This window comes from Notolabrus celidotus, chromosome 16, assembly GCF_009762535.1.
Source record: "Notolabrus celidotus isolate fNotCel1 chromosome 16, fNotCel1.pri, whole genome shotgun sequence".
Taxonomy (NCBI): Eukaryota; Metazoa; Chordata; class Actinopteri; order Labriformes; family Labridae; genus Notolabrus; species Notolabrus celidotus.
This window is the reverse complement of record NC_048287.1, coordinates 1,636,231-1,659,617: the sequence shown is the minus strand read 5'-3', so window position 1 is coordinate 1,659,617 and position 23,387 is coordinate 1,636,231. Positions and strand designations below refer to the sequence as shown.

Here is a 23,387-nt window from a genome sequence, read left to right as displayed (position 1 = left end):
TCCTTAATCAAATAAGCCACAACTTGTGTTATCTGCACTGTCGGTAGCTTCATAGTTCAACTTTCCTCTTATTCTTGCATGCAAGAGAAATGTCTGCCAATATTACATTTGTTAGGATGTGCATGCTTTCATTCAACGGCATTTTAACATGAAACTGTAAACATTGATAGAGATCGTGTCAGAGCATCAGCAGCAGCTCTAAACCAGGAAATCATATCTCAAAAAAAACGAGTGTGATGACTTTTCTTCTCCACACTGACCTCCGCCATTGTGTTGACAAAAATGATTGCAGAATCCCACCCCTTCTTGATTCTGATTGGTCGGTGATCAAGAAGGGACATTGATGAGCGCAGCAGTGTTCCGAAAGATGAACTATTTTCAACCAAGCGTGCCGGATACGGCCCTGGTTGTGAGGCTTTCAGCAGTGTGACTGCCCCCTGGTGGCTGGCTGCAGTATAGGTCAAAAAATCCGTCTCCCCCATTCATTTGAATGGGGGAGCAGTCAAACTTTAAAAAATAAATACACATGGTATGAATGTTTCTCACATCCGTATGCTGTGGTGATATGTAGTTAGTATTTGACTGTTTTGTGTTCAAGGCCTCTTTTTCCTGAAAGTTTCTTTTTCGTTAGTTATTAGAGTTTAAAAAACGGGGTTTTACTTCCTGTTTCCTTTGATTCACAGCCGCTGTGGAGTGAAACTTCAAAGGACACACAGCGTCTTGTGACGTTACGCTGTAGGGCGGAGCTTATTACAGTGGCTTCGCAGGCTCTGGCTGCACAATGGCTGCACCCAGGAGAGGGATTTTTTGGCTTCAGAACTGTACAACGGGAAGAGGCGGAGCAACGCTGTCCATTTTTATTTACAGTCTATGTTTTCAACTGAGAGCGGTCACAGCGCTGCAACGAAAATCAGCTGACGCTGAGGCCGTATAGCACTGACACCGCTGAATCACAGAGTTTGAAAAGAAAATCGGCGTTGCCAGCGCCAAAAACGCCGGCAGTGGACACGCCACCTTAAGCAGCATTTGCTAATCGCTCAGCTTAAGCTAATTTCTTCATACATTAGTATTGAGTAGGGATGTACATTTTGTTTTTTCCGTGATCGATTTTTGGAAATGTTAACGATCAATTATCGATTAATTGATAAAAAAAACCATTATTATTCTTATGTCAAAAACAAGGCCAAATGCGTTGTTTTCCCCCTAAATTTCATTTTCTACAGCAACAAAATTCATATAACTGACGGGATTTAATACGGGCACACGTTTGACACGCAGAATATCAACGATCAGGGTCATTCAAATATTCTACGCGGACATAATCTTATAAAGTGAAGGCTCATAATACTAACAGAAAAGTACTTCAGACTCACAGTGTCCACTTTTCTGTCTACTCGTTCTTATTGAGAAAAATAAACGTGTGTATTCGGTCAGGTGTCAGCCAGGAGCCTAACCGGGTCATAATCAGTCCCGCTGGAGAAAAGCTCAGACGGCTCTGATGTTGCTGGTCTGTAAACGTAGCGTACCAGAATTTCCCACCTGTCTGTTGCCTTTGTATCCAATGGTGGGAAATATCCTGTTTAAAGTTGTCAACCTTTGTTTCCGTGTTGTTGTTGGCAGCAGGTTTGTATTGATCCTCTTTAAAAAGCGCACGTGGAGACCTGACGCACAGCCGCAGCCCCCAGCTGAGCGTCTCCACTGTGCGCAACACCTTTAACAGCTGATTCACATGGAAACATGCTTTAAACTTAAAACACCTCCCTGATAGATGAGTGTAATATGAGACCACATGATGTTTGTTCACCGTGACGGAAAATTGATAACAAAAATGTGTGTTTCGAGTAATTTCTTAACAATCAATTAATCGATTATCGATTAATTATCGTCATCCCTAGTATTGAGATGTTATTGCTAGCCCTCTGTGGCTACGTTAGACTGATATTAAACATTAATTGGTGAGATTAGTCAACTGCCTTATTGTTTTCATTAATAACAATAAGGCAGGTGATTTTTGTTTTGTTATCTATTTCACAAACAAGATAATCTCAGTAAACATCATGACAGTCAGCAACGTTGTTCTGGAGTCTCTCAGGGTCTGTTTAGCTGATTGGAAGGCTAGCTTGGTCAGAGGTCCTGACAGGGTTTGGTCCCTTTTTTTTATGCCTTTTGGAAATGTAATAAATATATATTAAAGACATTTTTATTATGGAGATTAAAACACATTTAAGAGTTCAATTATTATTAAAAACTGAAAAAGTCTGATGTCAGCTTCTGTCTGGGAAATCTGACATTATTAAAATGTTTGGAAACACCCTGACACATTCAGTAAATGATTACTCCAAGAACAAACTTCAACAGACCATAACAGTAAAATCAAAGCATTAAATCAGGTCTGAAATAAAGATATGTCATGGTCACCTTAATCCAGGGATGATGAAGGCTGTCGTCAGCCGTCATTCTCTCTCTGAAACACAAACACATAAATACAGTATATAAACACATCATTTTAAATATATAATTAACAAACAGTGACAGTCTAAATCATAAAAAATATAACTTACTTGTGGTGAAAAATTAATAAAAGAAACCTGACTTTGAATGTAAATCAGAATCATGTTTATTAAAATCATACCACCGTTCTGTGCTCATTCACAGTACTTCTAATGAGACATGATTCAAATGTGAAAGCTGTTTTACATTCATAATTATAAATATACTATTGCATACTAACCGTAACACTAAATCAGAACCAGAGTGTAGCTGAGCTGCTCACCTGGGATCTTTGACCAACAGTTTCTGGATGAACTCTTTGGCCATGGAGCTGGTCGAGCTGAAAAATCGATCGTCAAACTCATACTTCATGGAGAGGATATTCGCCAGAGTCTCTTCGTCTGTGTCACCTTGAAACGGCGACAAACCGCTCAGGCTGAGGACACAAAGGGAAACAAAGTGTGTGCCAATTTTGAAAATCATTCAACACTTGGAGAAATTAAATATGTATTCATATATAAATAGATACATACATTTACACTTAAAGGAAAACTATGTGAGCCCTTTGGAATGACCTGATTTCTGCATAAATTGGTCATATCCACTCGCCACTTTCAAAAACCTATTACACCCCATAACTCAACATCACTGCACTTACTTTTTTGTTGCTTTGAAGTTGTTCACTCCTGCCATATGTATTGTATTGTTCTGTCTCTAGGTTTCTCGTGATGTCCTCTGTTTTTTGTCTTGTTTTTATTTATTGTAATGCCACCTGTGTTGCCTTTTCGCCCATGTTGTTATTGCAAATGAGAATTGGTTCTCAATTGACCTACCTGGTTAAATAAAGGTTCAATAAATAAAATCAAAATAAAATGTGTTCTGATCTTCATCTAAGTCCCAGCAATAGACAAACTCAATCTGCTTAAAATTAATACCACGAAAACAAAAGATATGTTTCCATGTTTTTATTGACCACACCATGTAAACATTCACAGTGCAGGGCGAGGGGTCATTGTATTATTATCATTATTTTTATATTAGGGGTGCAGCGATACACAAAATTCCCGGTTCGGTTCGGTTGGATACCTTTTGGTCACGGTTCGATACGTTTTGGATACAGAAAAGAGAAATGTCCACGCCTTTATTTACTTGTAGTTTATTGAAATGACCAACATTTGTTTCAGCTCAAAAGCACAGTTTTTAAATTCAATTAAATGTATCAGGGGAAGCTATACCTGACACATGTTATGCTGTGCATGGGGGGGTTGCATGTGTGTGTGTGTGTGTGTGTGTGTGTGTGTGTGTGTGTGTGTGTGTGTGTGTGTGTGTGTGTGTGTGTGTGTGATACAGAGAGCAGAGGAAAATTGTTAACGTGCGACTAGGTAGAGACAGAAATGACATCCCGTCATGTAAATAAGATAAATCTCATATTAGGATATTTAGTCTGTTAAATAAAAGAACAAGGTATAGACCTGATCTATGAGAGAGGGGACCTTAAATCACTTCTGCTTTGACTTCCAAGGGGGGGTCGGGATCCGGCGGGTGCGCCCCCCATATAACGGCAGGGAAAACACTGTCCGGTATCAGGCTGAGGTCTTACACAGCATGCAGTATAAGACCACAAGTAATGCATATATGCACTTTAAAAACATATCATCCAGTCTCATTATCAACAAAGCTGCACACAGCTACAGGACCAAGGTACAACTCTGCAACTAAAGAGGACTCTCGTGCTTCCCTCTCATGTGGGCGCGCGCTCACACACACATACATGAACATATGAACCCAGCAGACCGTCGTATGGTGAAATATAGATTTCCAGATGAAGCACAGTTAAAGCAAACATGACCAGCTTGGACTGAATGAATGTGGGAGGAGCGCACAGTTCAGTGGACCTGTGCTCCACAATGCAGCCCGGAGGAGTCAACGCAGATCTACTGAACTTTCAGCACAGAGCACCTCGTCAGAAGGTTATCAGATAAATATAAAACTGCGTATTGTTCGGTTCATAGGGCGTACTGAACCGTGACCACTGTATCCAACGGTTCAATACAGATACACGTATTGTTGCACCCATATTATATATATATATATATATATCTTTATTTTTTTTAATTGATTCTATTTTAAGTTGTTTTTCTTGTACAGCACTTTGTGTTACAATGTCATTGTATGAAAAGAGCTTTATAAATAAAGTCTGATTGATTGATTGATGACATGACATATGTTAAAGATCTTTTATTATTTTATGTTGATCATTTCTTTGTTATCAAACTCCAGTGATATTGTGGAAGTGCAGTGTGCAGGTTGAAAACCCAAGTGAATCAATGGGTATGAAAATGATTTTGAATATGTTTTTCTCAGTGAAATATTGTAAATGGATTATTATACAATGGTAGCTTCTAGAGTCAATTTTGCCAGTTTTATCTTACCTCCCCATCCAAAATAAACAAGCAGGTTTTACGTAGCATGAAGAACTCCCGCCAGTTAAACTACTGTTGAAAAACTATGAATCTAGCTGCCAGCTCAAGTCAAAGACAACAGGGACAGGACAGAGTTAGAAGAAATTATATCCACCCATGAGACCCAGTGGAAGTTAATGCAGGCTTGGTGGTGAGTGAGTGTCGTTAGCTAACCATATCTAACTCTGTGTCTGTCACAGGCTGTTGTTTATATTAACACAGTGAAGACAAAGAGGATTTATAGAGGAGACAAGCTCATATAAATCTTTGAAGAACCCTCCCCCAGCATAGCAGACATTGAAAACAGAAGTGTGCCTTCTTTGCCATGCCAACCATTAGCCAACATTTCTTTGTAAACCATGTACTCAGTTGGAACTAGGGTTTGTGTACACTTAACACTCAGCATCTCTATGCACTAGGTTGGTTTTATCAGCAGTCTGAGGGGTGAAAATGTCCCTTGATGGGTGAAAACCAACGTGCTATCATTACAGCTTCTCTTGCAAACTGTGGGATTAAAACTTGTGCTCCAGTAATAACTCCACTTCATTCATTTTCAAAAGTTAGCTAGCATTATAAAACCGTCCCACTTCTTTCTGACCGTTTCATTGACCATTACAGACAGACAGCCACTCATGATTCACTCCAAACACCAATCAACACTCAGATAATGTATGACATATCACTGGGCTACTGGCTGTGAGCCCCACTTGTCATCACTTTTTGATCTACACGCACTAACACTGTGTATTACCATTTTCCATGAACACTACACATCGCTCATTCACCCTACAGTCACCGGAGTTCCACTTGAAACGAGCCACGAATATCTAAAAAGTATTTTCAGTATTTAAAAAAACTGAACATTTAAAATGCAATTCAGAATCTAACTTCTTAAAGCTAAGACATTGTGGCAGATATTTCTGTGGCATTCAAAGTGAACTTAATCTGTTTTCACAGTTCTTTGTGTTGACAACAGGTGGGGCTAACGACCAATTGCATACACAGATATACACACACTTACAAAAACACACAGTACACAGAGGCACTTGCAGACGGAACAGACACATAGAGTAAACACACACTCACAGTATGTAGGTGATGACTCCGATGCTCCTGCAGGAGGAAAAAAACATGAGAAAGGAAGTCAGGGATCATTAACAGCAGAATTAAAGAATAGAACAGTAGAAAAAAAACACAACACAACAAACAGAGCAGAATAGGAAAGGTGCAGCTGTGGCTCAGTGGGTAGAGTCGGTCATCTCTCAATCTGAAGGTTGGCGGTTCGATCCCAGCTCCTGCAGTCACATGATGAAGGGTCCTTGAGCAAGACACTGCACCCTAAATTGCTCCCTCTGTTGTTCAGTGGGTGTGTACATGTGTATGAATGAGATTAATACTGATGGTCCCTTACTATAGCAGCCTCTATAATCAGTGAGTGAATGTGGTGTGAATGGGTGAATGTGACGAGGAGAGTAAAAGAGCTTTGAGTGCTCAGAAAGAAAAGAGATATAGAAGAACAAGTCCATTTACATGTTACTGTTTACAGGAGCAGAATACTCAACTCAAATCATCTTCATTTATAAAGCACCTTTCCTACATTATATGTCATCTGTTTGTGGATACATCAGAAAATGTATCGATGACATCATAACCACCAGGAAAATAACTGTCTGTCCCAATTCAAAGCCCTGGCTGAATGGAGAGATGCGGTCTCTTCTGAAGGCGTGGGACTCAGCCTGCAGGTCCAGAGATAAAGTGGCACTGAGAGCAGCGAGGAGGGAACTGGTGGCTGGTATCAAAGGGGCAGAGGCTACTTATGCCCTTAGGATACAGGGTCACTTTTCTAACAGTGATCCCAGGAGCATGTGGAGGGGCATAAAGAGCATGGCAGACCACAAAAGGAGGGATGCTAAATGCCCTCAGGACCCATCAGTACCAGATGCTCTGAACACCTAATACACCGCTACAGAGGACCAACCCCGAGAAGCAACAGGTCCAAACAACTTTCCTGTATGGTTTCTGAGAGATTGTGCTTGGGAGCTCACAGGGGTGTTGATGAACTTCTTTAACATCTCTCTCTCCCAAGCTATGGTGCCTGTTTGTCTCAAGTCGTCCACTATCCCTCCTGTGCCAAAAAACTCAGCTGTGCTAATGACCATCGTCCACTAGCCCTCACCCACATAGTCACAAAATGCTTTGAACAGCTGGTTTTGGCCCACATAAGGCGTTTTTCAACCAGAGGATTTTTACCCCAGAACTTTGTGCAACTATATTGAAACACAGAGGGAGTTCCTGGGAATGCAAACTAGTTTAGTTTTTATTAAGATTTCAAAATATCCTCATCAGATATTTAATGATCGTCTAAAGACGTTTATGAGGGATGCATCCGGCTGAAAGTCTCCAGTTAACAGGGTCGCTGTTTAAACCAAAACACCGGCCGATCTCTGCCACGGCTTTTTGAGTTCAAAAGGATTTTAAAGGCGTGTTGAAACGTCTTTGCTACTCGCGCTTATCTCCTCTCACGTGTTGATTCAGTGAATCCATCTGTGATGAAATATAGCACCATCTAAAACAGACCAGCTGAGTCTCTTCATGCTAACAGGCTAACTGTTGTGTTGCTCATAATGATACCTGCCTGTCCGTCTGCTTCTATGGTGTCATCTGTGATGAATGGCATTCCTCTTTGTTTTACTGCCCTCTACTGGTCTGGTGGTGTAGTGCATTTACTTTTTGTTTCTTCATACGTCACTGGCCTGATTTGCACAATCTACCCGGGACTTCAGCCCGCGGTCGAAACGCAGACAACAATGGGGGCACAGGAACCTTTTAGTTCAGGGGAAAGTAGTTCTGGGGGCTAAAAGACCCCAGAACTCTTGGTGGAAATGCACCTATAAAATGATACTGTCAACATCAATGGGACCCCCATCAGTATGCTTATAGGAAGAACCGGTCTGTGTCTGACACAGCATCAGCTGTTGTCCACTCTGCTCTGACCCTCCTGGAGAGTAGGGTTTCTGAATGGCTTGCCGTTCACGAAGACTGCTTTAATAACGAAACAATAGCCAAAAACTGGGAATGGTTAAATTACAAAATCAGTGAACATTGGAACGAGTTAGTCACATCGAAACAGTTAAAACAAGGATGGGAGATGCACACACACACACACACACACACACACACAAACTCACACACTGCAAAAACTCAAAACCTTACCAAGTGAAATCGTCTCATTTTTAGTCTAAATGTCTTCTCCCACTTGATTTAAGATAAATTTACTTAACAAGTAACATTTGAGCGAGATAGAGGGACTTGTTTTAAGACATCTTAAATATCTTGTTCAGTCAAACAATCTTGAAATGATCTTGTTTTGAGTTTTTATTTAGAAGAAACAAGGTTTATTTTACATTTCAGACATTTTTCAAGCTGAGATCTTATTTGTAGCAGATGGATAATCTTGATTTAATACAAACCCTTTACTTTATTTAAGTAAATGCATCTTATTGCAGAATCTATCAGAAAACAGCTCCATTGATAAAAGAAAGAAAAGTAGTTGTTTTTAAGGGTGGGTTACAGTTTTCAGGCACTGTTTATCTAAATCAGATAAAAATATACATCCTCAAACTACATGCACACAGTATTACAGCAGTATTTACCGATATGTATTAAGGGAGTGATGTGCACACTGCAAATAATTTGTCACTTGCCAAGATGTATGGTTGAATCTTAAATAGATTATGAACATGTCTTTTTGTCTCAGTTAGTCTGGGAATCTTAAATTGAGTGAATGACTGTTAAAATAAACTACATTGGCTGTCTCACCTAAAGTCTCATCAAGACTTTAAAACTTGTTTCACGATTGAGTAACAACTTCAAGTTGATTTAAGAATAACACACAAGGCATCTCTTCAAGACACAGTTTATATTTGTTTTGGTTTGGCTCTAAAGACTGTTGATAAAGTATCCATCAACCCGGAGCCACTATTAAAGTGTTCTTGATGTTATATGTTGTTAATCCTGACATTTATTAAGTGCTGCCAGTAATCCAGCTTGCTGTTGTGGTTTCTTGTCATGGCTCCCTCCTCTTTCCTTGTGTTTCAGTTATTTTTCCTTTCTAGTGTGTGTTGTTGTGTTTTTCTTCCCTCCCCCTGTTCTGTGTGTGTGTGTGTGTGTGTGTGTGTGTGTGTGTGTGTGTGTGTGTGTGTGTGTGTGTGTGTGCATGCGTGCGTGCGTGCGTGCGTGCGTGCGTGCGTGCGTGCATGCATGCGTGCGTGTGTGTGTCTGTCTGTCAGGGCGTGGCTCTCCACTGCATCCCTCCTGCCAATCAGCCTGCACACCTAAGATCTTTCCACTAATCACTCCTGCAGTATATATACCTCAGCTCCACGACCAGTCTTCATCAGTCTTCAGTTCCTTAGTTCCTTCACGCCGTACTGGTCTGTGGCCGACTACCTGCCTATAGTCTTTTGCTGTTTTTGTTTGTATCTCCAGTATTTCTTAGTCTCCCTTTGCCTTCAGGATCACCACTCACCCAGGATTTTTCAATGCTTCCCTCAACCTCTCCTGCAGTCAAATCATCTGTTCTTTCACCGGCTTCAGACTCCATATCCAACCTCATTTATTAACAATACATCTGTTGACCTGCCCTCAGTCTGTTTCTGGGTCCTTTGACTACAAAACCTGACTTTTCTGTAGAAACATTTCAGAGGTGTAGTCTAAGAATAAGACCTGGTTTAAAGATTTTAGTTATAGTTTGAAGATGGATTAGGGTTTATTTTAAGTTGAGCCAGCTTATATCAAGAAAGAGCGTAATCATAGTTTTCTAATAGTGAGTCATTTTTTACTTAAATTGGTGTTTTTCTTGTCCCCAGGGCTTAATTTGTGCAAATTAAGTATACAAAATAAATCAATGAGATGTTCTTTGCTTATATTCAGTATATTTCACTGCTAACTGTGCTGTAGGAAGTTTGTTTTCAAGTAGTTTGAGCTAAAAATCAGCATATTCTACTTATTCAACCCTTTTAATACTTTTCAGAGCCTGCTTATTTCTAGATTTAAGATGTCTTGTCAAGTAAAATTAACTCGCTGCATGGACAGATCATTTCACTAGTTTTAAGAAATGTTCACCTTGATTCAAGTATATTTAACCTATATTTAAGCTACCCTTTTTTGCAGTGCAGTCAGTGGGTGCAGAGTGAATAATGGGAGTTTAGATCAGAACAAGTCTGAACTCATCGCTGGGAGAAGAATTCACCCTGTGCGTGCATGCGTACGTGCGTTTGTGAGAGAGAGAGAGAGTGTTTAGCTCACCACATATCTGCAGCCGCACTAAGAGGTTCATAGTTGATAATCTCAGGAGCTGAAAGAGAGGAGGGAGACACTTTTAGAAACCCTCCAGCACGGAGATCTGAGACTCATTATCTGTTTGAGTCTTAAAGGGAAGAAACAAAGTTTACTGCTTCACATGTAAAAGCAGGAAAATGTATTTAATCTAACATTGCTGATGTTCACTGTTTCATTTCAACTAAACAACAGGTCAGTCAGGGAAGCAGGTCAACCACAGTTTGTGAATGTGTGTGTGTGTCAGAAGACTCGAGAAGGACCAAAGAAGAACAGTCCAACAGTAACCTTGGTTAGTACACTGAGGGCCCTGATTTACTAAAGGTTTGCATGTATTCAAACACGTGCAAACTTGATAGCGCACGCAAAGCTGATGTACTAACCGGGAGCACCAAGAATTACGTCTTTCAAATGAGCAAAATAGCACTCGCTATCCATTTAGCGTGTTTGCCTTCATGAATATGCAGAATACATGCAGATTATCAGAACGCACAAAATACTGGGAGGAGGAGATGCAAATGTAATCATTTAGCACACGCAATGTGATTTATCAAACCTGAAGCAGATAGTGGGCGATGTTTTTACGTCTATATTTAGCACGTTTGACAGACAGGTGCAAACTGGCACAGCGTTACGCACACATGGCTGCAGTCACTGTGGAGAGAAGGAGGCATAGGTGCAATGACAGACAGAAAGAGAATCCTCCGTGCGCATGTCAACATATTTGGACTGTCTGAAATAAAAATAGTAGAGACATATTGTCTATCCAGCAATGCCATCTTTGAGCTGCTGGATGACCTCATTAAGGGCTGATTTGGAGCTAGTCACAAAAAGGAGCCATGCCATATCTCCTATGGAGAAACTCCTTCAACACTGCATTTTCTTGCATCTGGATCATTCCAGCTCTCCATCGCAGTTAGTGCCAGCGTCTCCCAGTGTCCACCCGTGTGTAATGAACGTTCACCTCCTGTGCTCTCCCCTCCCTCTTCATTCACTGGTGGCTCAGTTGAAGGACTGCCACTGAATAACCTCCTGACTGTTGCCAGGGCATTGACGGCCATTGTCAGCCCAGACACAGCACTGACCAGCTGCCTCGTGTGCACAACGATGGTCCGAATGTCACGGCGGAGGGCGCACGCCACATTGGACGCAGCTCTCACCTCCTGATCAATGGCCTGTAACCCATCCATCTAATTTCTTTGTTGCTGCAGCAACTCCAGATCAATGTCATCATAACAATCTGGACGCCTGCAGAGCTCTGCTGAGGTGTTTTCTGGTCTGAGTTGATTTGAGGAGTACGGCGGGGATTGTCAGACATCTGATGAAGATTCTCCATTTAAGAACATAAACATTATTTTTTTATGGTCTGGACGGTCAACTTACTAAAACACTTTTCAAATAATGAAATCACTTTTTAATCCATTCTCCCAAATCACGTTTCTTCTGTCAACGCTGAGGTGTCTCTGCTGGAGTTCACCGATGTGTTTCCACAAAGACCTTCAACTCCATGACTTCAAACCTCAATTTTTGTTTACGGACACTCTGCTCTCTCAAACTCTCCATGGTGACAGCCGGTAGCACACGCAAAATCCTCATTAAAGGGCGGTCCACACCACTTTTGCACCTGTTATCAATTGCACACAGTCATAGTAGATCACCCACAACACGCCCACTTATAGCACGTGCAATGTTTTAGTTTGCACACGCAAATTAGCGCTTGTTATTTGGGATCTTAGTAGATCAGGCCCTGAATCTGGCATCTGGTATCTCTAACAAAAACAAACCCTTCAGTCCTCACCAATATACTGCGGTGTTCCACTTGTGCTCTTGAACTCCTCGCCCTGGCACAGACGCTGAGCTAGGCCGAAGTCGATCAGTTTGATGATGGGATGAGGAGCCAGTTTATCAGACAGCATCACGTTCTCCGGCTGAAAACACAGACACAGTTTCAAGTCCTCAGGTCAGTTTGCTGGTGCTGAGATAAGTATCTATACTTAAGGTTGAGCACAGGCCATGTTCAGTATGATGAAACAAACACATTAAACTGGTTCACTTAGTTAACATCTGAATGAAGATAACCCAGAGGAGAGAAACATATATAATATAAATAATCCATCCCTCTGTCTATCAATCTATCATTTCTGTGTCTTAGAGATCATAGTCTTGGTTCATGGATGCCGTTCGTGTGTTCCCTCTACACTTTGGAGAAATGTGATGGTGAGACAAAGCTGATGAAATATTTGATGAACTTAAAGACATGCTTTTATCTTTTAATGACAGCTTATTGGAAACAGCTCACCACAGACACATGTTCTTAGAATCTGCTGATTTTAGTGATGATGATGATGCGGGTCTGTTAATATGTTATTATTACATGAAAAAAAATGTGTAAAGGGCATTCAAATATAATCTTACTCCAGTTCTCCCTCTCACCACCTGCGTCACCAATTTCCAAGCATACACATGGGTCAGAGTTTGTTTACCGGTGTTCATGTTTTCCCTTCAAGTTTGTCTCATAGATTACAAACTGAGCGTGAAAAGTGGGTACGCCAGTTTCAGGCTCTGTTTTGTGCATAGGCAACGTTTCTAAATGAGAGCCCTGGTCAGTTTTAATCTTCGGGTCAGTTCTAGTCTTTTTAGTCTCAGGTGAGAGTTCAAGTGTACCTTGAGGTCAAAGTGCACAATGTTCTTGCTGTGCATGAATCTCAGAGCCTCTAAAATCTGTTTCAGGAACTCGATGGCTTCACTTTCCAGAAAGTTCTCTTTCTCAGCAATGAAGTCGAACAGCTCGCCTCCGCTGACTCTGAAATCATACACAAGATCAAATGTATTAAGGTACACAAGACTATACATTCAAATCATGCAGGGTTGAATATTTCTTTATCTAATATTAGTATGTTTAAATATTTACAAGACATTTATGATGAAATGTGTTTTTATTGCCCTGATACCATGTTTAACTGTGATGCTCCCTCCACCATGTTTAACTGTGATGATCCCTCCATCATGTTTAACTGTGATGATCCCTCCACCATGTTTAACTGTGATGCTCCCTCCACCATGTTTAACTGTGATGATCCCTCCATCATGTTTAACTGTGATGATCCCTCCACCATGTTTAACTGTGATGATCCCTCCATCATGTTTAACTGTGATGATCCCTCCACCATGTTTAACTATGATGATCCCTCCATCATGTTTAACTGTGATGATCCCTCCATCATGTTTAACTGTGATGATCCCTCCACCATGTTTAACTGTGATGATCCCTCCACCATGTTTAACTGTGATGATCCCTCCACCATGTTTAACTGTGATGATCCCTCCACCATGTTTAACTGTGATGCTCCCTCCATCATGTTTAACTGTGATGCTCCCTCCACCATGTTTAACTGTGATGATCCCTCCACCATGTTTAACTGTGATGATCCCTCCACCATGTTTAACTGTGATGATCCCTCCATCATGTTTAACTGTGATGATCCCTCCACCATGTTTAACTGTGATGATCCCTCCACCATGTTTAACTGTGATGATCCCTCCACCATGTTTAACTGTGATGCTCCCTCCATCATGTTTAACTGTGATGCTCCCTCCACCATGTTTAACTGTGATGATCCCTCCACCATGTTTAACTGTGATGATCCCTCCACCATGTTTAACTGTGATGATCCCTCCATCATGTTTAACTGTGATGCTCCCTCCACCATGTTTAACTGTGATGATCCCTCCACCATGTTTAACTGTGATGCTCCCTCATCATGTTTAACTGTGATGATCCCTCCATCATGTTTAACTGTGATGCTCCCTCCACCATGTTTAACTGTGATGATCCCTCCACCATGTTTAACTGTGATGCTCCCTCCATCATGTTTAACTGTGATGATCCCTCCACCATGTTTAACTGTGATGATCCTCCATCATGTTTAACTGTGATGATCCCTCCACCATGTTTAACTGTGATGATCCTCCATCATGTTTAACTGTGATGATCCCTCCACCATGTTTAACTGTGATGATCCCTCCATCATGTTTAACTGTGATGATCCCTCCACCATGTTTAACTGTGATGATCCCTCCACCATGTTTAACTGTGATGCTCCCTCCATCATGTTTAACTGTGATGCTCCCTCCACCATGTTTAACTGTGATGCTCCCTCCACCATGTTTAACTGTGATGATCCCTCCATCATGTTTAACTGTGATGCTCCCTCATCATGTTTAACTGTGATGTTCCCTCCATCATGTTTAACTGTGATGCTCCCTCATCATGTTTAACTGTGATGATCCCTCCATCATGTTTAACTGTGATGCTCCCTCATCATGTTTAACTGTGATGATCCCTCCATCATGTTTAACTGTGATGATCCCTCCACCATGTTTAACTGTGATGATCCCTCCACCATGTTTAACTGTGATGCTCCCTCCATCATGTTTAACTGTGATGCTCCCTCCACCATGTTTAACTGTGATGCTCCCTCCACCATGTTTAACTGTGATGATCCCTCCATCATGTTTAACTGTGATGCTCCCTCATCATGTTTAACTGTGATGATCCCTCCACCATGTTTAACTGTGATGCTCCCTCATCATGTTTAACTGTGATGATCCCTCCATCATGTTTAACTGTGATGCTCCCTCATCATGTTTAACTGTGATGATCCCTCCATCATGTTTAACTGTGATGCTCCCTCATCATGTTTAACTGTGATGATCCCTCCATCATGTTTAACTGTGATGCTCCCTCATCATGTTTAACTGTGATGATCCCTCCATCATGTTTAACTGTGATGATCCCTCCACCATGTTTAACTGTGATGATCCCTCCATCATGTTTAACTGTGATGATCCCTCCACCATGTTTAACTGTGATGATCCCTCATCATGTTTAACTGTGATGCTCCCTCCATCATGTTTAACTGTGATGATCCCTCCACCATGTTTAACTGTGATGATCCCTCCATCATGTTTAACTGTGATGATCCCTCCACCATGTTTAACTGTGATGATCCCTCCATCATGTTTAACTGTGATGATCCCTCCACCATGTTTAACTGTGATGATCCCTCCACCATGTTTAACTGTGATGATCCTCCACCATGTTTAACTGTGATGATCCCTCCATCATGTTTAACTGTGATGATCCTCCACCATGTTTAACTGTGATGATCCCTCCATCATGTTTAACTGTGATGATCCTCCATCATGTTTAACTGTGATGATCCCTCCACCATGTTTAACTGTGATGATCCCTCCACCATGTTTAACTGTGATGATCCCTCCACCATGTTTAACTGTGATGATCCCTCCATCATGTTTAACTGTGATGATCCCTCATCATGTTTAACTGTGATGATCCCTCCATCATGTTTAACTGTGATGATCCCTCCACCATGTTTAACTGTGATGATCCCTCCATCATGTTTAACTGTGATGATCCCTCCATCATGTTTAACTGTGATGCTCCCTCCACCATGTTTAACTGTGATGATCCCTCCACCATGTTTAACTGTGATGATCCCTCCACCATGTTTAACTTTGATGATCCCTCCACCATGTTTAACTGTGATGATTCCTCATCATGTTTAACTGTGATGATTCCTCATCATGTTTAACTGTGATGATCCCTCCACCATGTTTAACTGTGATGATCCCTCCATCATGTTTAACTGTGATGATCCCTCCACCATGTTTAACTGTGATGATCCCTCCATCATGTTTAACTGTGATGATCCCTCCACCATGTTTAACTGTGATGATCCCTCCACCATGTTTAACTGTGATGATCCTCCACCATGTTTAACTGTGATGATCCCTCCATCATGTTTAACTGTGATGATCCTCCACCATGTTTAACTGTGATGATCCCTCCATCATGTTTAACTGTGATGATCCTCCATCATGTTTAACTGTGATGATCCCTCCACCATGTTTAACTGTGATGATCCCTCCACCATGTTTAACTGTGATGATCCCTCCACCATGTTTAACTGTGATGATCCCTCCATCATGTTTAACTGTGATGATCCCTCATCATGTTTAACTGTGATGATCCCTCCATCATGTTTAACTGTGATGATCCCTCCACCATGTTTAACTGTGATGATCCCTCCATCATGTTTAACTGTGATGATCCCTCCATCATGTTTAACTGTGATGCTCCCTCCACCATGTTTAACTGTGATGATCCCTCCACCATGTTTAACTGTGATGATCCCTCCACCATGTTTAACTTTGATGATCCCTCCACCATGTTTAACTGTGATGATTCCTCATCATGTTTAACTGTGATGATTCCTCATCATGTTTAACTGTGATGATCCCTCCATCATGTTTAACTGTGATGATCCCTCCACCATGTTTAACTGTGATGATCCCTCCATCATGTTTAACTGTGATGCTCCCTCCACCATGTTTAACTGTGATGATCCCTCCATCATGTTTAACTGTGATGATCCCTCCACCATGTTTAACTGTGATGATCCCTCCATCATGTTTAACTGTGATGATCCCTTCATCATGTTTAACTGTGATGCTCCCTCCATCATGTTTAACTGTGATGATCCCTCCATCATGTTTAACTGTGATGATCCCTCCACCATGTTTAACTGTGATGATCCCTCCACCATGTTTAACTGTGATGATCCCTCCACCATGTTTAACTGAGAGAACAGTGTTCTTAGGGTTGAAGGGCTCTCCCTTTCCTCACCAAACATAAGGAACATGGACTTCCAAAACTATACAGTGCTGATCAAAATCTTAAGACCAGTTGAAAGATTGCATAAATTTACATTTTGCTCTGTTGGACCTAAAGAAGGTTCTAAGTGATGCTTCAAAATGCAAAAAGAAGAAATGGGAGGGAGACCAAAAAAAAATGTGAGTAAGCAATTTATTGAAAACAACAATTAAACTGAAATCGGATGTTCATCAGCAGATCACAAGTTTAAGACCACAGCCTTTAAAAGCCTAAATCTGTACAAAAATGTGGATTCAATGTAACTTTCTGTCAGGTATTCTCACTGTCATGACTTCCTGATGGTAAAGATAAAATTGCTTTCTCTCATTGAATGTGGTTGGATTGTTGAACTGCATAAGAAGGCCTCTCACAATGGGGGTTTTTTCTGTTTTTTTTGAGCTGTGGTCTTAAACCTGTGATCTGCTGATGAAGCCGGTTTCACTTTAATTGTTGTTTTTAATAAATTGCTTTCTCAAAAAAATGTTGTCTCACTCCCATTTCTTCATTTTGCATTTTGAAGCTCTACTTAGAACCTTTTTAAGATCCAACAGTGCTAAATGTAAATTCCTGCAACTTTTCAACTGGTCTTAAAATTTTGATCAGCACTGTATATACAGCATAGAAAATGTCCATACGCCAGAAATACGGCATCACGTGTGAGTACTTCAAGCCCTGCATACATAAACATGATCCAGAACCACAGAGACTCCTCTGGACTTGAGCCCGTCTAAGATGGACTGAGGGGAAGTGGAAAACTGTCCTGTGGTCTGAAGAATCAAAAATTTGACTGAATCAAAATGGACTCTGTGTCCTCCGCTCTAAAGAGGAGAGGAACCACCCAGCTTGTTATCAGCTCACAGTTCAGAGCCAGCGTGCCTGATGGTATGGGGATCATAAGAGTCCATGGCATAGGTAGCTTCCACATCTGTGAAGGCTCCATTAATGCTGAACAATATCTACAGGTTTAGGAGCAACATATGCTGCCATCCAGACAATGACGTCTTCAGGAACACCTTACAGATTTCAGCAACACAATGCAAAACCACATTCTACATGGATTACAACAGCATGGCTCTGTAGTAGAGGAGTCCAGGTGCTGAACTGGTCTGCCTGCAGTCCTGACTTGTCCCCCATTGTAAACATTTGGAGCATCATGAAAGTAAAAACACGACAAAGGAGACCCTGAACTGTTGAGCAGCTGAAATCCTCTATCAGGCAAGAATGGGACAACATTTCTCTTTAAAAGGCCAGAACCTGGTCTCCTGGGTTCACCAACGTTTACAGGGTGTTGTTCAAAGAAGAACTGATGCGGCACTCTAGTTTTTAACATGTCCAGTAGTTCTTACAAGCAGCACAGTGAGCACACAGACACGCACATACACCAACGCACACTCACAGCTCCAAGATCAGCACCACCTCGGCCCGGCTCTCGAACACATCTCGGACCGTCACGATGTTGGGGTGTTGGATGGCCTGCAGGATCTCGACCTCTCTCTCAACACTGCTCCGCTCCATACCCAGCAGACTGCACGCATTCTTCCGGATCTTCAGGAATTTTCCAGCCCAGAGAGTCCCAGAGGAACGCTCCCGTACCTGCCGCACCTGACCGAAATGTCCACTGGACCAGGGTCAAAGCAGGAATAGGATTTATTGATTATAAACACAGAGCTTCATGTACATTGTAAGGTTATTTTTTGGAATGTATAAGATTGATCTGATGCTCTACACTGAGCTCCACCTGAGCTCAGAGACACGTCACATGACCACTTCGTTTTAAAGGTGTGTTGACGTGGAGCGCTGACAAGATCACAGATTTAAGAAGCTTTGTGCAAACAGCTGGATCACAGGAGACTGATGTGGTCAGAGGGGCCGTTTACACCATTTGATATTTGGGTGAGTCATAGGGCTGTCAACGAATATTCTAAATTCGAATATATATTCGAATATTAAAAAAAAAAACAGAGATTCTTTCCGTCCCCGGATCCTCAGTGAGCTCTGAACGCGTCTTTTCCTCCGCTGGGAATACAGTGAATAAAAAGAGATCGGGCCTCTTCACATGTGGACTGGCCTCTTCACATGTGGACTGTCTTCAGTTTTGGACAAATAACCTGTCAGGCCTAAGACTCTACATGGACAGTTGACTTAAAAAGCCAGACAATCAGTGACACTGGGATAAAATGCAGTTTTTCCTCTTTTTTCATACTAGCGCCAAGAATGTAAGTGGACTACTCCTTCGTTTTTAATTTTAACTTCAATTCATGTAATAATATTTGCTTCAATCACTGAATGAAGCCTGCCTATATTAGGGACTAGAGTCAGGACCTTTAATTGCTCGCACAAGTCTTGTTCAGCACCATAGACTGTTCAGCACTCACTCAGCGCATTGCGCACAGAGAGGGGGGTGAGCGAGCAAGCGAGCGAGAGGTCTGCGGTCTTAAAAGTGTTACGGTAGGTCATTTACTTGTTTTGTAATGTGTAGGTATGTTTTAGGCATGTTAAATCTGAAATAAAAATACATACAAGTAGTTCAGTCAGACAACTCACGTTTAAATTGTTTATTGTAGCAGCAAATACATATTCATGTTTGGCGCCCAGGCTCCGGCCTCATCACTCCCTGCAGATAAGTTTACATGCAGACTTTGAGGAGTGATGAGCAAAACATACTAAACACCCCCGGAGCCTGCAGGTGGAAGCTGGGGAGGCGGCGGGGAAGAAGAAAATATCAGCAATAGGCATGCAGCAGCAGAGGCGTTGACAGGCAGAGGGAGAGATGGGAGATTTTTCCCCAGTTTAAATAGACCGCCAATTTGAGAGGCAGAGGGCAGGATTGGATGATGGATAAGAGAGTGGGACATGTGACGTGTATGGCATTGCAGCTCGAGTTGTCTGCCTGAACTAGCTCGCAGGCGTCGCTCCATTTATGTCTCCTTGTATCAGTTTGTCCACCTATTATTGACATAATGCGCAAATATAGATATTAGAATGGTTCGAACCTATAGGTTTTTTTAGAGCGAATATTCAAATGTCATTTTGGAGCAATTTTGACAGCTCTACTGAGTCATGTAAACAGTTTTATGAACACAGATAGATTAAATTGGCCATGTTATCCAACCTAAATACATCAAATCCAAAACCAAACAGGATGGATAACAGATGTTTGACAGTTTTTGTAAAATTTGACATAACTCTCTGGGGAAATGATCACATGAATAACATAGAGACCCAAATAACCAAACTATATGCTTTCAGTGTCATGACACCTTAAAACAATATAGAACCCCCTGAGAACAAAGAGAAGTCAGTTCTGCCTCAAATGGAACAACATCTGGGTTTAACAACCTCTAACAAACAAAACACAATACACAACAAGCTCCAGACTTTAGAATCAGTAATTAAAGCAATTCAAAGTCCTCAGGATGCTCCGATAACAGAGGAAGAAGAGACAGAAAGCATCCAGTCCCTGTGGAATAAAAAGGCCTGTGGTGTCCACATCATCCTAAATGAAATGATAAAATACTCAGGTAATAAATTCAGATTGGTTTTACCAAATCGTTTCATGTGATTCTAACCGCTGGTGTTTTTCCTGACCTGTGGAACAAATGGTTAATAAGACCTGTCTATAAACACAGGGACAAATATTACCCTGATAACTACAGAGGGATCTGTGTGAACAGTCACCTGGGAAGGACCATCTGTGATATTTTCAATGGGCCTCATTCACTAATAAATGTGTAGAAATGTTCTTACTCTGCACATAAAGTAAGTGCTTACGCAAAATCACCGTCGGGTCATGACACGTGTGTACCAGCCAATTTTGTTCTCCCCATCTTACGTATATTAGTGCATCAGAATCATTCTAAATTGACAGGCAACCTGCAATCAGCATACTACCACGCCCCACTTCATCCATATAAGGACATCTGTTCGCTGCATCAAGATGCTGAATCTCACCTCGGCAGAGAGAGAGGTGATTGTTGCATAGGTTGAGGCAAGAAAATCAACACTTTTCTGAAGCGTGTCAGCAGGAGGAGTCACCATGACAGACACATGAAGCCTGGGTTTCTTACTGAGGCTGTTACTGCTGTGTCTCCTGAAGTTCACACTGTGGCTCAGATTGAGAAAAAAATGTCTGATATTAAAGCTGACGCAAAAAAAAACAAACCTAGCAGAACAGAGACGAAGGAAGGAAACTGGAGGAGGACAAGGACCACCTGATCTGACAACTCAGGATTAAAGAATGCCTGTGATTATTGGAGACACCTCCATATCAGGAATATGTTCCTAAAACAAGGGATAAAGTGAGGATATTCAACCGTCACCTAATGGTCATTCATTTAATTTAATGAACACAGCATCACTATCACTTCTCTCTCTTACTCCCCTCTATCCCTCTTTCCAGACCCAACTCCGTCAAGGCAGATGTCTGTCTAACATGAGTCTGGTTCTGTTCGAGGTTTCTGCCTGTTAAAGGAAGTTTGTCCTCTCTGCTGTAACTAGCTAAATACTGTGAGGTGCAATGCTCATGGTGGATTAAGGTGGGGTCAGACTGAGTCTTACCCTGTCTTGGTGTTGGATCTCTGTTCATAATTTGACATAGAGTGGTCTAGACCTCCTCTGTTTGTAAAAGCGTCTTGAGATTACGTTTGTTGTGATTTGGCGCTATACAAATAAAGATACCAGAACAAAGGAAAGGTCTATGCATGTTTCACTGACTTTAAGAGAGTCTTTGATTCTGTGTGGCACCAGGGCCTTTTTGACAGACTCCTCCAGAGGGGCACTGGAGGGAAAACATAGGATGTGATCCATGTACACCAAAAGTGAATGTGCTGTGTAAAGTCAGGGACCAACACACAGACTTCTTTCCTCAGGGACAAGGAGTGAGGCTGGGATGTAACCTCAGTGCTGTCCTTTTTAATCTCTACATTAATGAATTCACCAACCAATTAGACCGATCCACATCACCTGGCCTCTCCCTGAACCACACAGAGATTAAAGCTCACCTCTATGCTGATGACTTGGTGCGGTTACCTTCAACCAAAGAGGGCCTGCAGCTGCACCTGAACCTCCTCCATCAGTTCAGTCAGACCTGGGCCCTGACCGTTAACCCAGACCAAACTAGAATTCTGATCTGTCAGAGGCAGTTCAATAACCAGGAAAAACATGTAAGGGGGGGCTCAACATCAGCTCCACAGGAAGCTTCAGCATGGCTGTGAAAGATCTGAGAGACAAAGAGCCAGAGGAGCTTATTATTCAATCAGACCAAAACAACTAGCCAATGCTTCTCTCAAGGGTGAAGCCCGGCAAGTCTAAGTAGGCGGCACAGTGAAACTGGGAATGGCTTATTAAATCAGCCAAATTGTTGAAACTGTGGAAACCTTTACATTTCTTGGCACAGTTCTAGACTGCAAGCACAGCTTCTCTGAAAATACTGAGTATGTTTTGAAGAAATGCTCTCAGCGACTTTACCTCATCAGAAAGATCAGAGGCCTTGGTGTCAGTCGGCACATTTTAGAACTAGTGTACAAATCTATTGTTGAGTGTGTCTTAACTTTCCACCTTCCTGGTACAGTCACCTGAACTGTAGAGGTACAAATATACGTTCTAAGATTGTATCAATGGCAGATAAGATTGTGGGCAAACCACAAAAACCTGTCTCTCAACTATTTACTGACAGGACGAGGACGAAAGCACAGAGCATCTTAACAGATTCTCTCTCCTGCCAGTTTGAGCCTCTGAGCTCAAGGCACTATAGAGTCCCTCTGGCACAACGTGTTTAAGAAGTCAATCGTCCCAGGTGCAATAAACATTCTCAACCTCACAAGATGACTGATGAGATCCAATCCCTGACACGACATGAACTGATTGAATGTGTCATTTTACTGTCCTGTTTGATTGTGATTGTGTGAATGGTCTTGAGCCCACATTATGTATTAGTATGACAGTGAAGTCTGGGGACCAAAACTAAATCAGGGGACAAAACAATCATTGAATCTTTCCACACCAAGTTCTGTAAGAGAAAAGATGTTAAGTTCTGCATTGGTGAGGACCCAATACCAACAGTGTATGAGCAGCCTGTCAAAAGCCTAGGCATATGATACAGCGCTGATGTGGCCACTCATAGTCTATTGTGACAAAATTGGGGTGCCGTTGGTTTAAGCGAGTGCCCCATGTCCAGAGGCTACAGTCCTTGTTGCAGCAGCCGCAGGTTTGACTCCTAGCCTCGACCATTTGCTGGGGGGAGACTCTCCACATCCCACATTTCCTGTCTCTCCTCAGCTGTCCTATCTATTTAAAATTGGGGTTGGTAATCAGATTTAGATCCACTTTTTGTCATACTGGTTAAAATGATCTTTATGTCCTGA

General features: G+C 41.8%; 1 protein-coding gene across 3 annotated transcripts in view; it reads right to left on the bottom strand.

The window, feature by feature from the left end:
- si:dkey-240h12.4 (death-associated protein kinase 2) overlaps window positions 1–23,387 on the bottom strand; it is a 42,846-nt gene that overhangs the window by 6,439 nt on the left and 13,020 nt on the right. For all 3 annotated transcript variants that reach the window (XM_034705471.1, XM_034705470.1, XM_034705472.1), the window contains exons 3-9: window positions 18,422–18,643; window positions 12,954–13,092; window positions 12,088–12,217; window positions 10,260–10,308; window positions 6,039–6,065; window positions 2,774–2,926; window positions 2,419–2,464 (exon numbers count right to left, since the gene is read on the bottom strand). In XM_034705471.1, coding sequence (XP_034561362.1) covers window positions 2,419–2,464; window positions 2,774–2,926; window positions 6,039–6,065; window positions 10,260–10,308; window positions 12,088–12,217; window positions 12,954–13,092; window positions 18,422–18,643 — 766 coding nt within the window. The remainder of the gene's footprint in view (window positions 1–2,418; window positions 2,465–2,773; window positions 2,927–6,038; window positions 6,066–10,259; window positions 10,309–12,087; window positions 12,218–12,953; window positions 13,093–18,421; window positions 18,644–23,387) is intronic.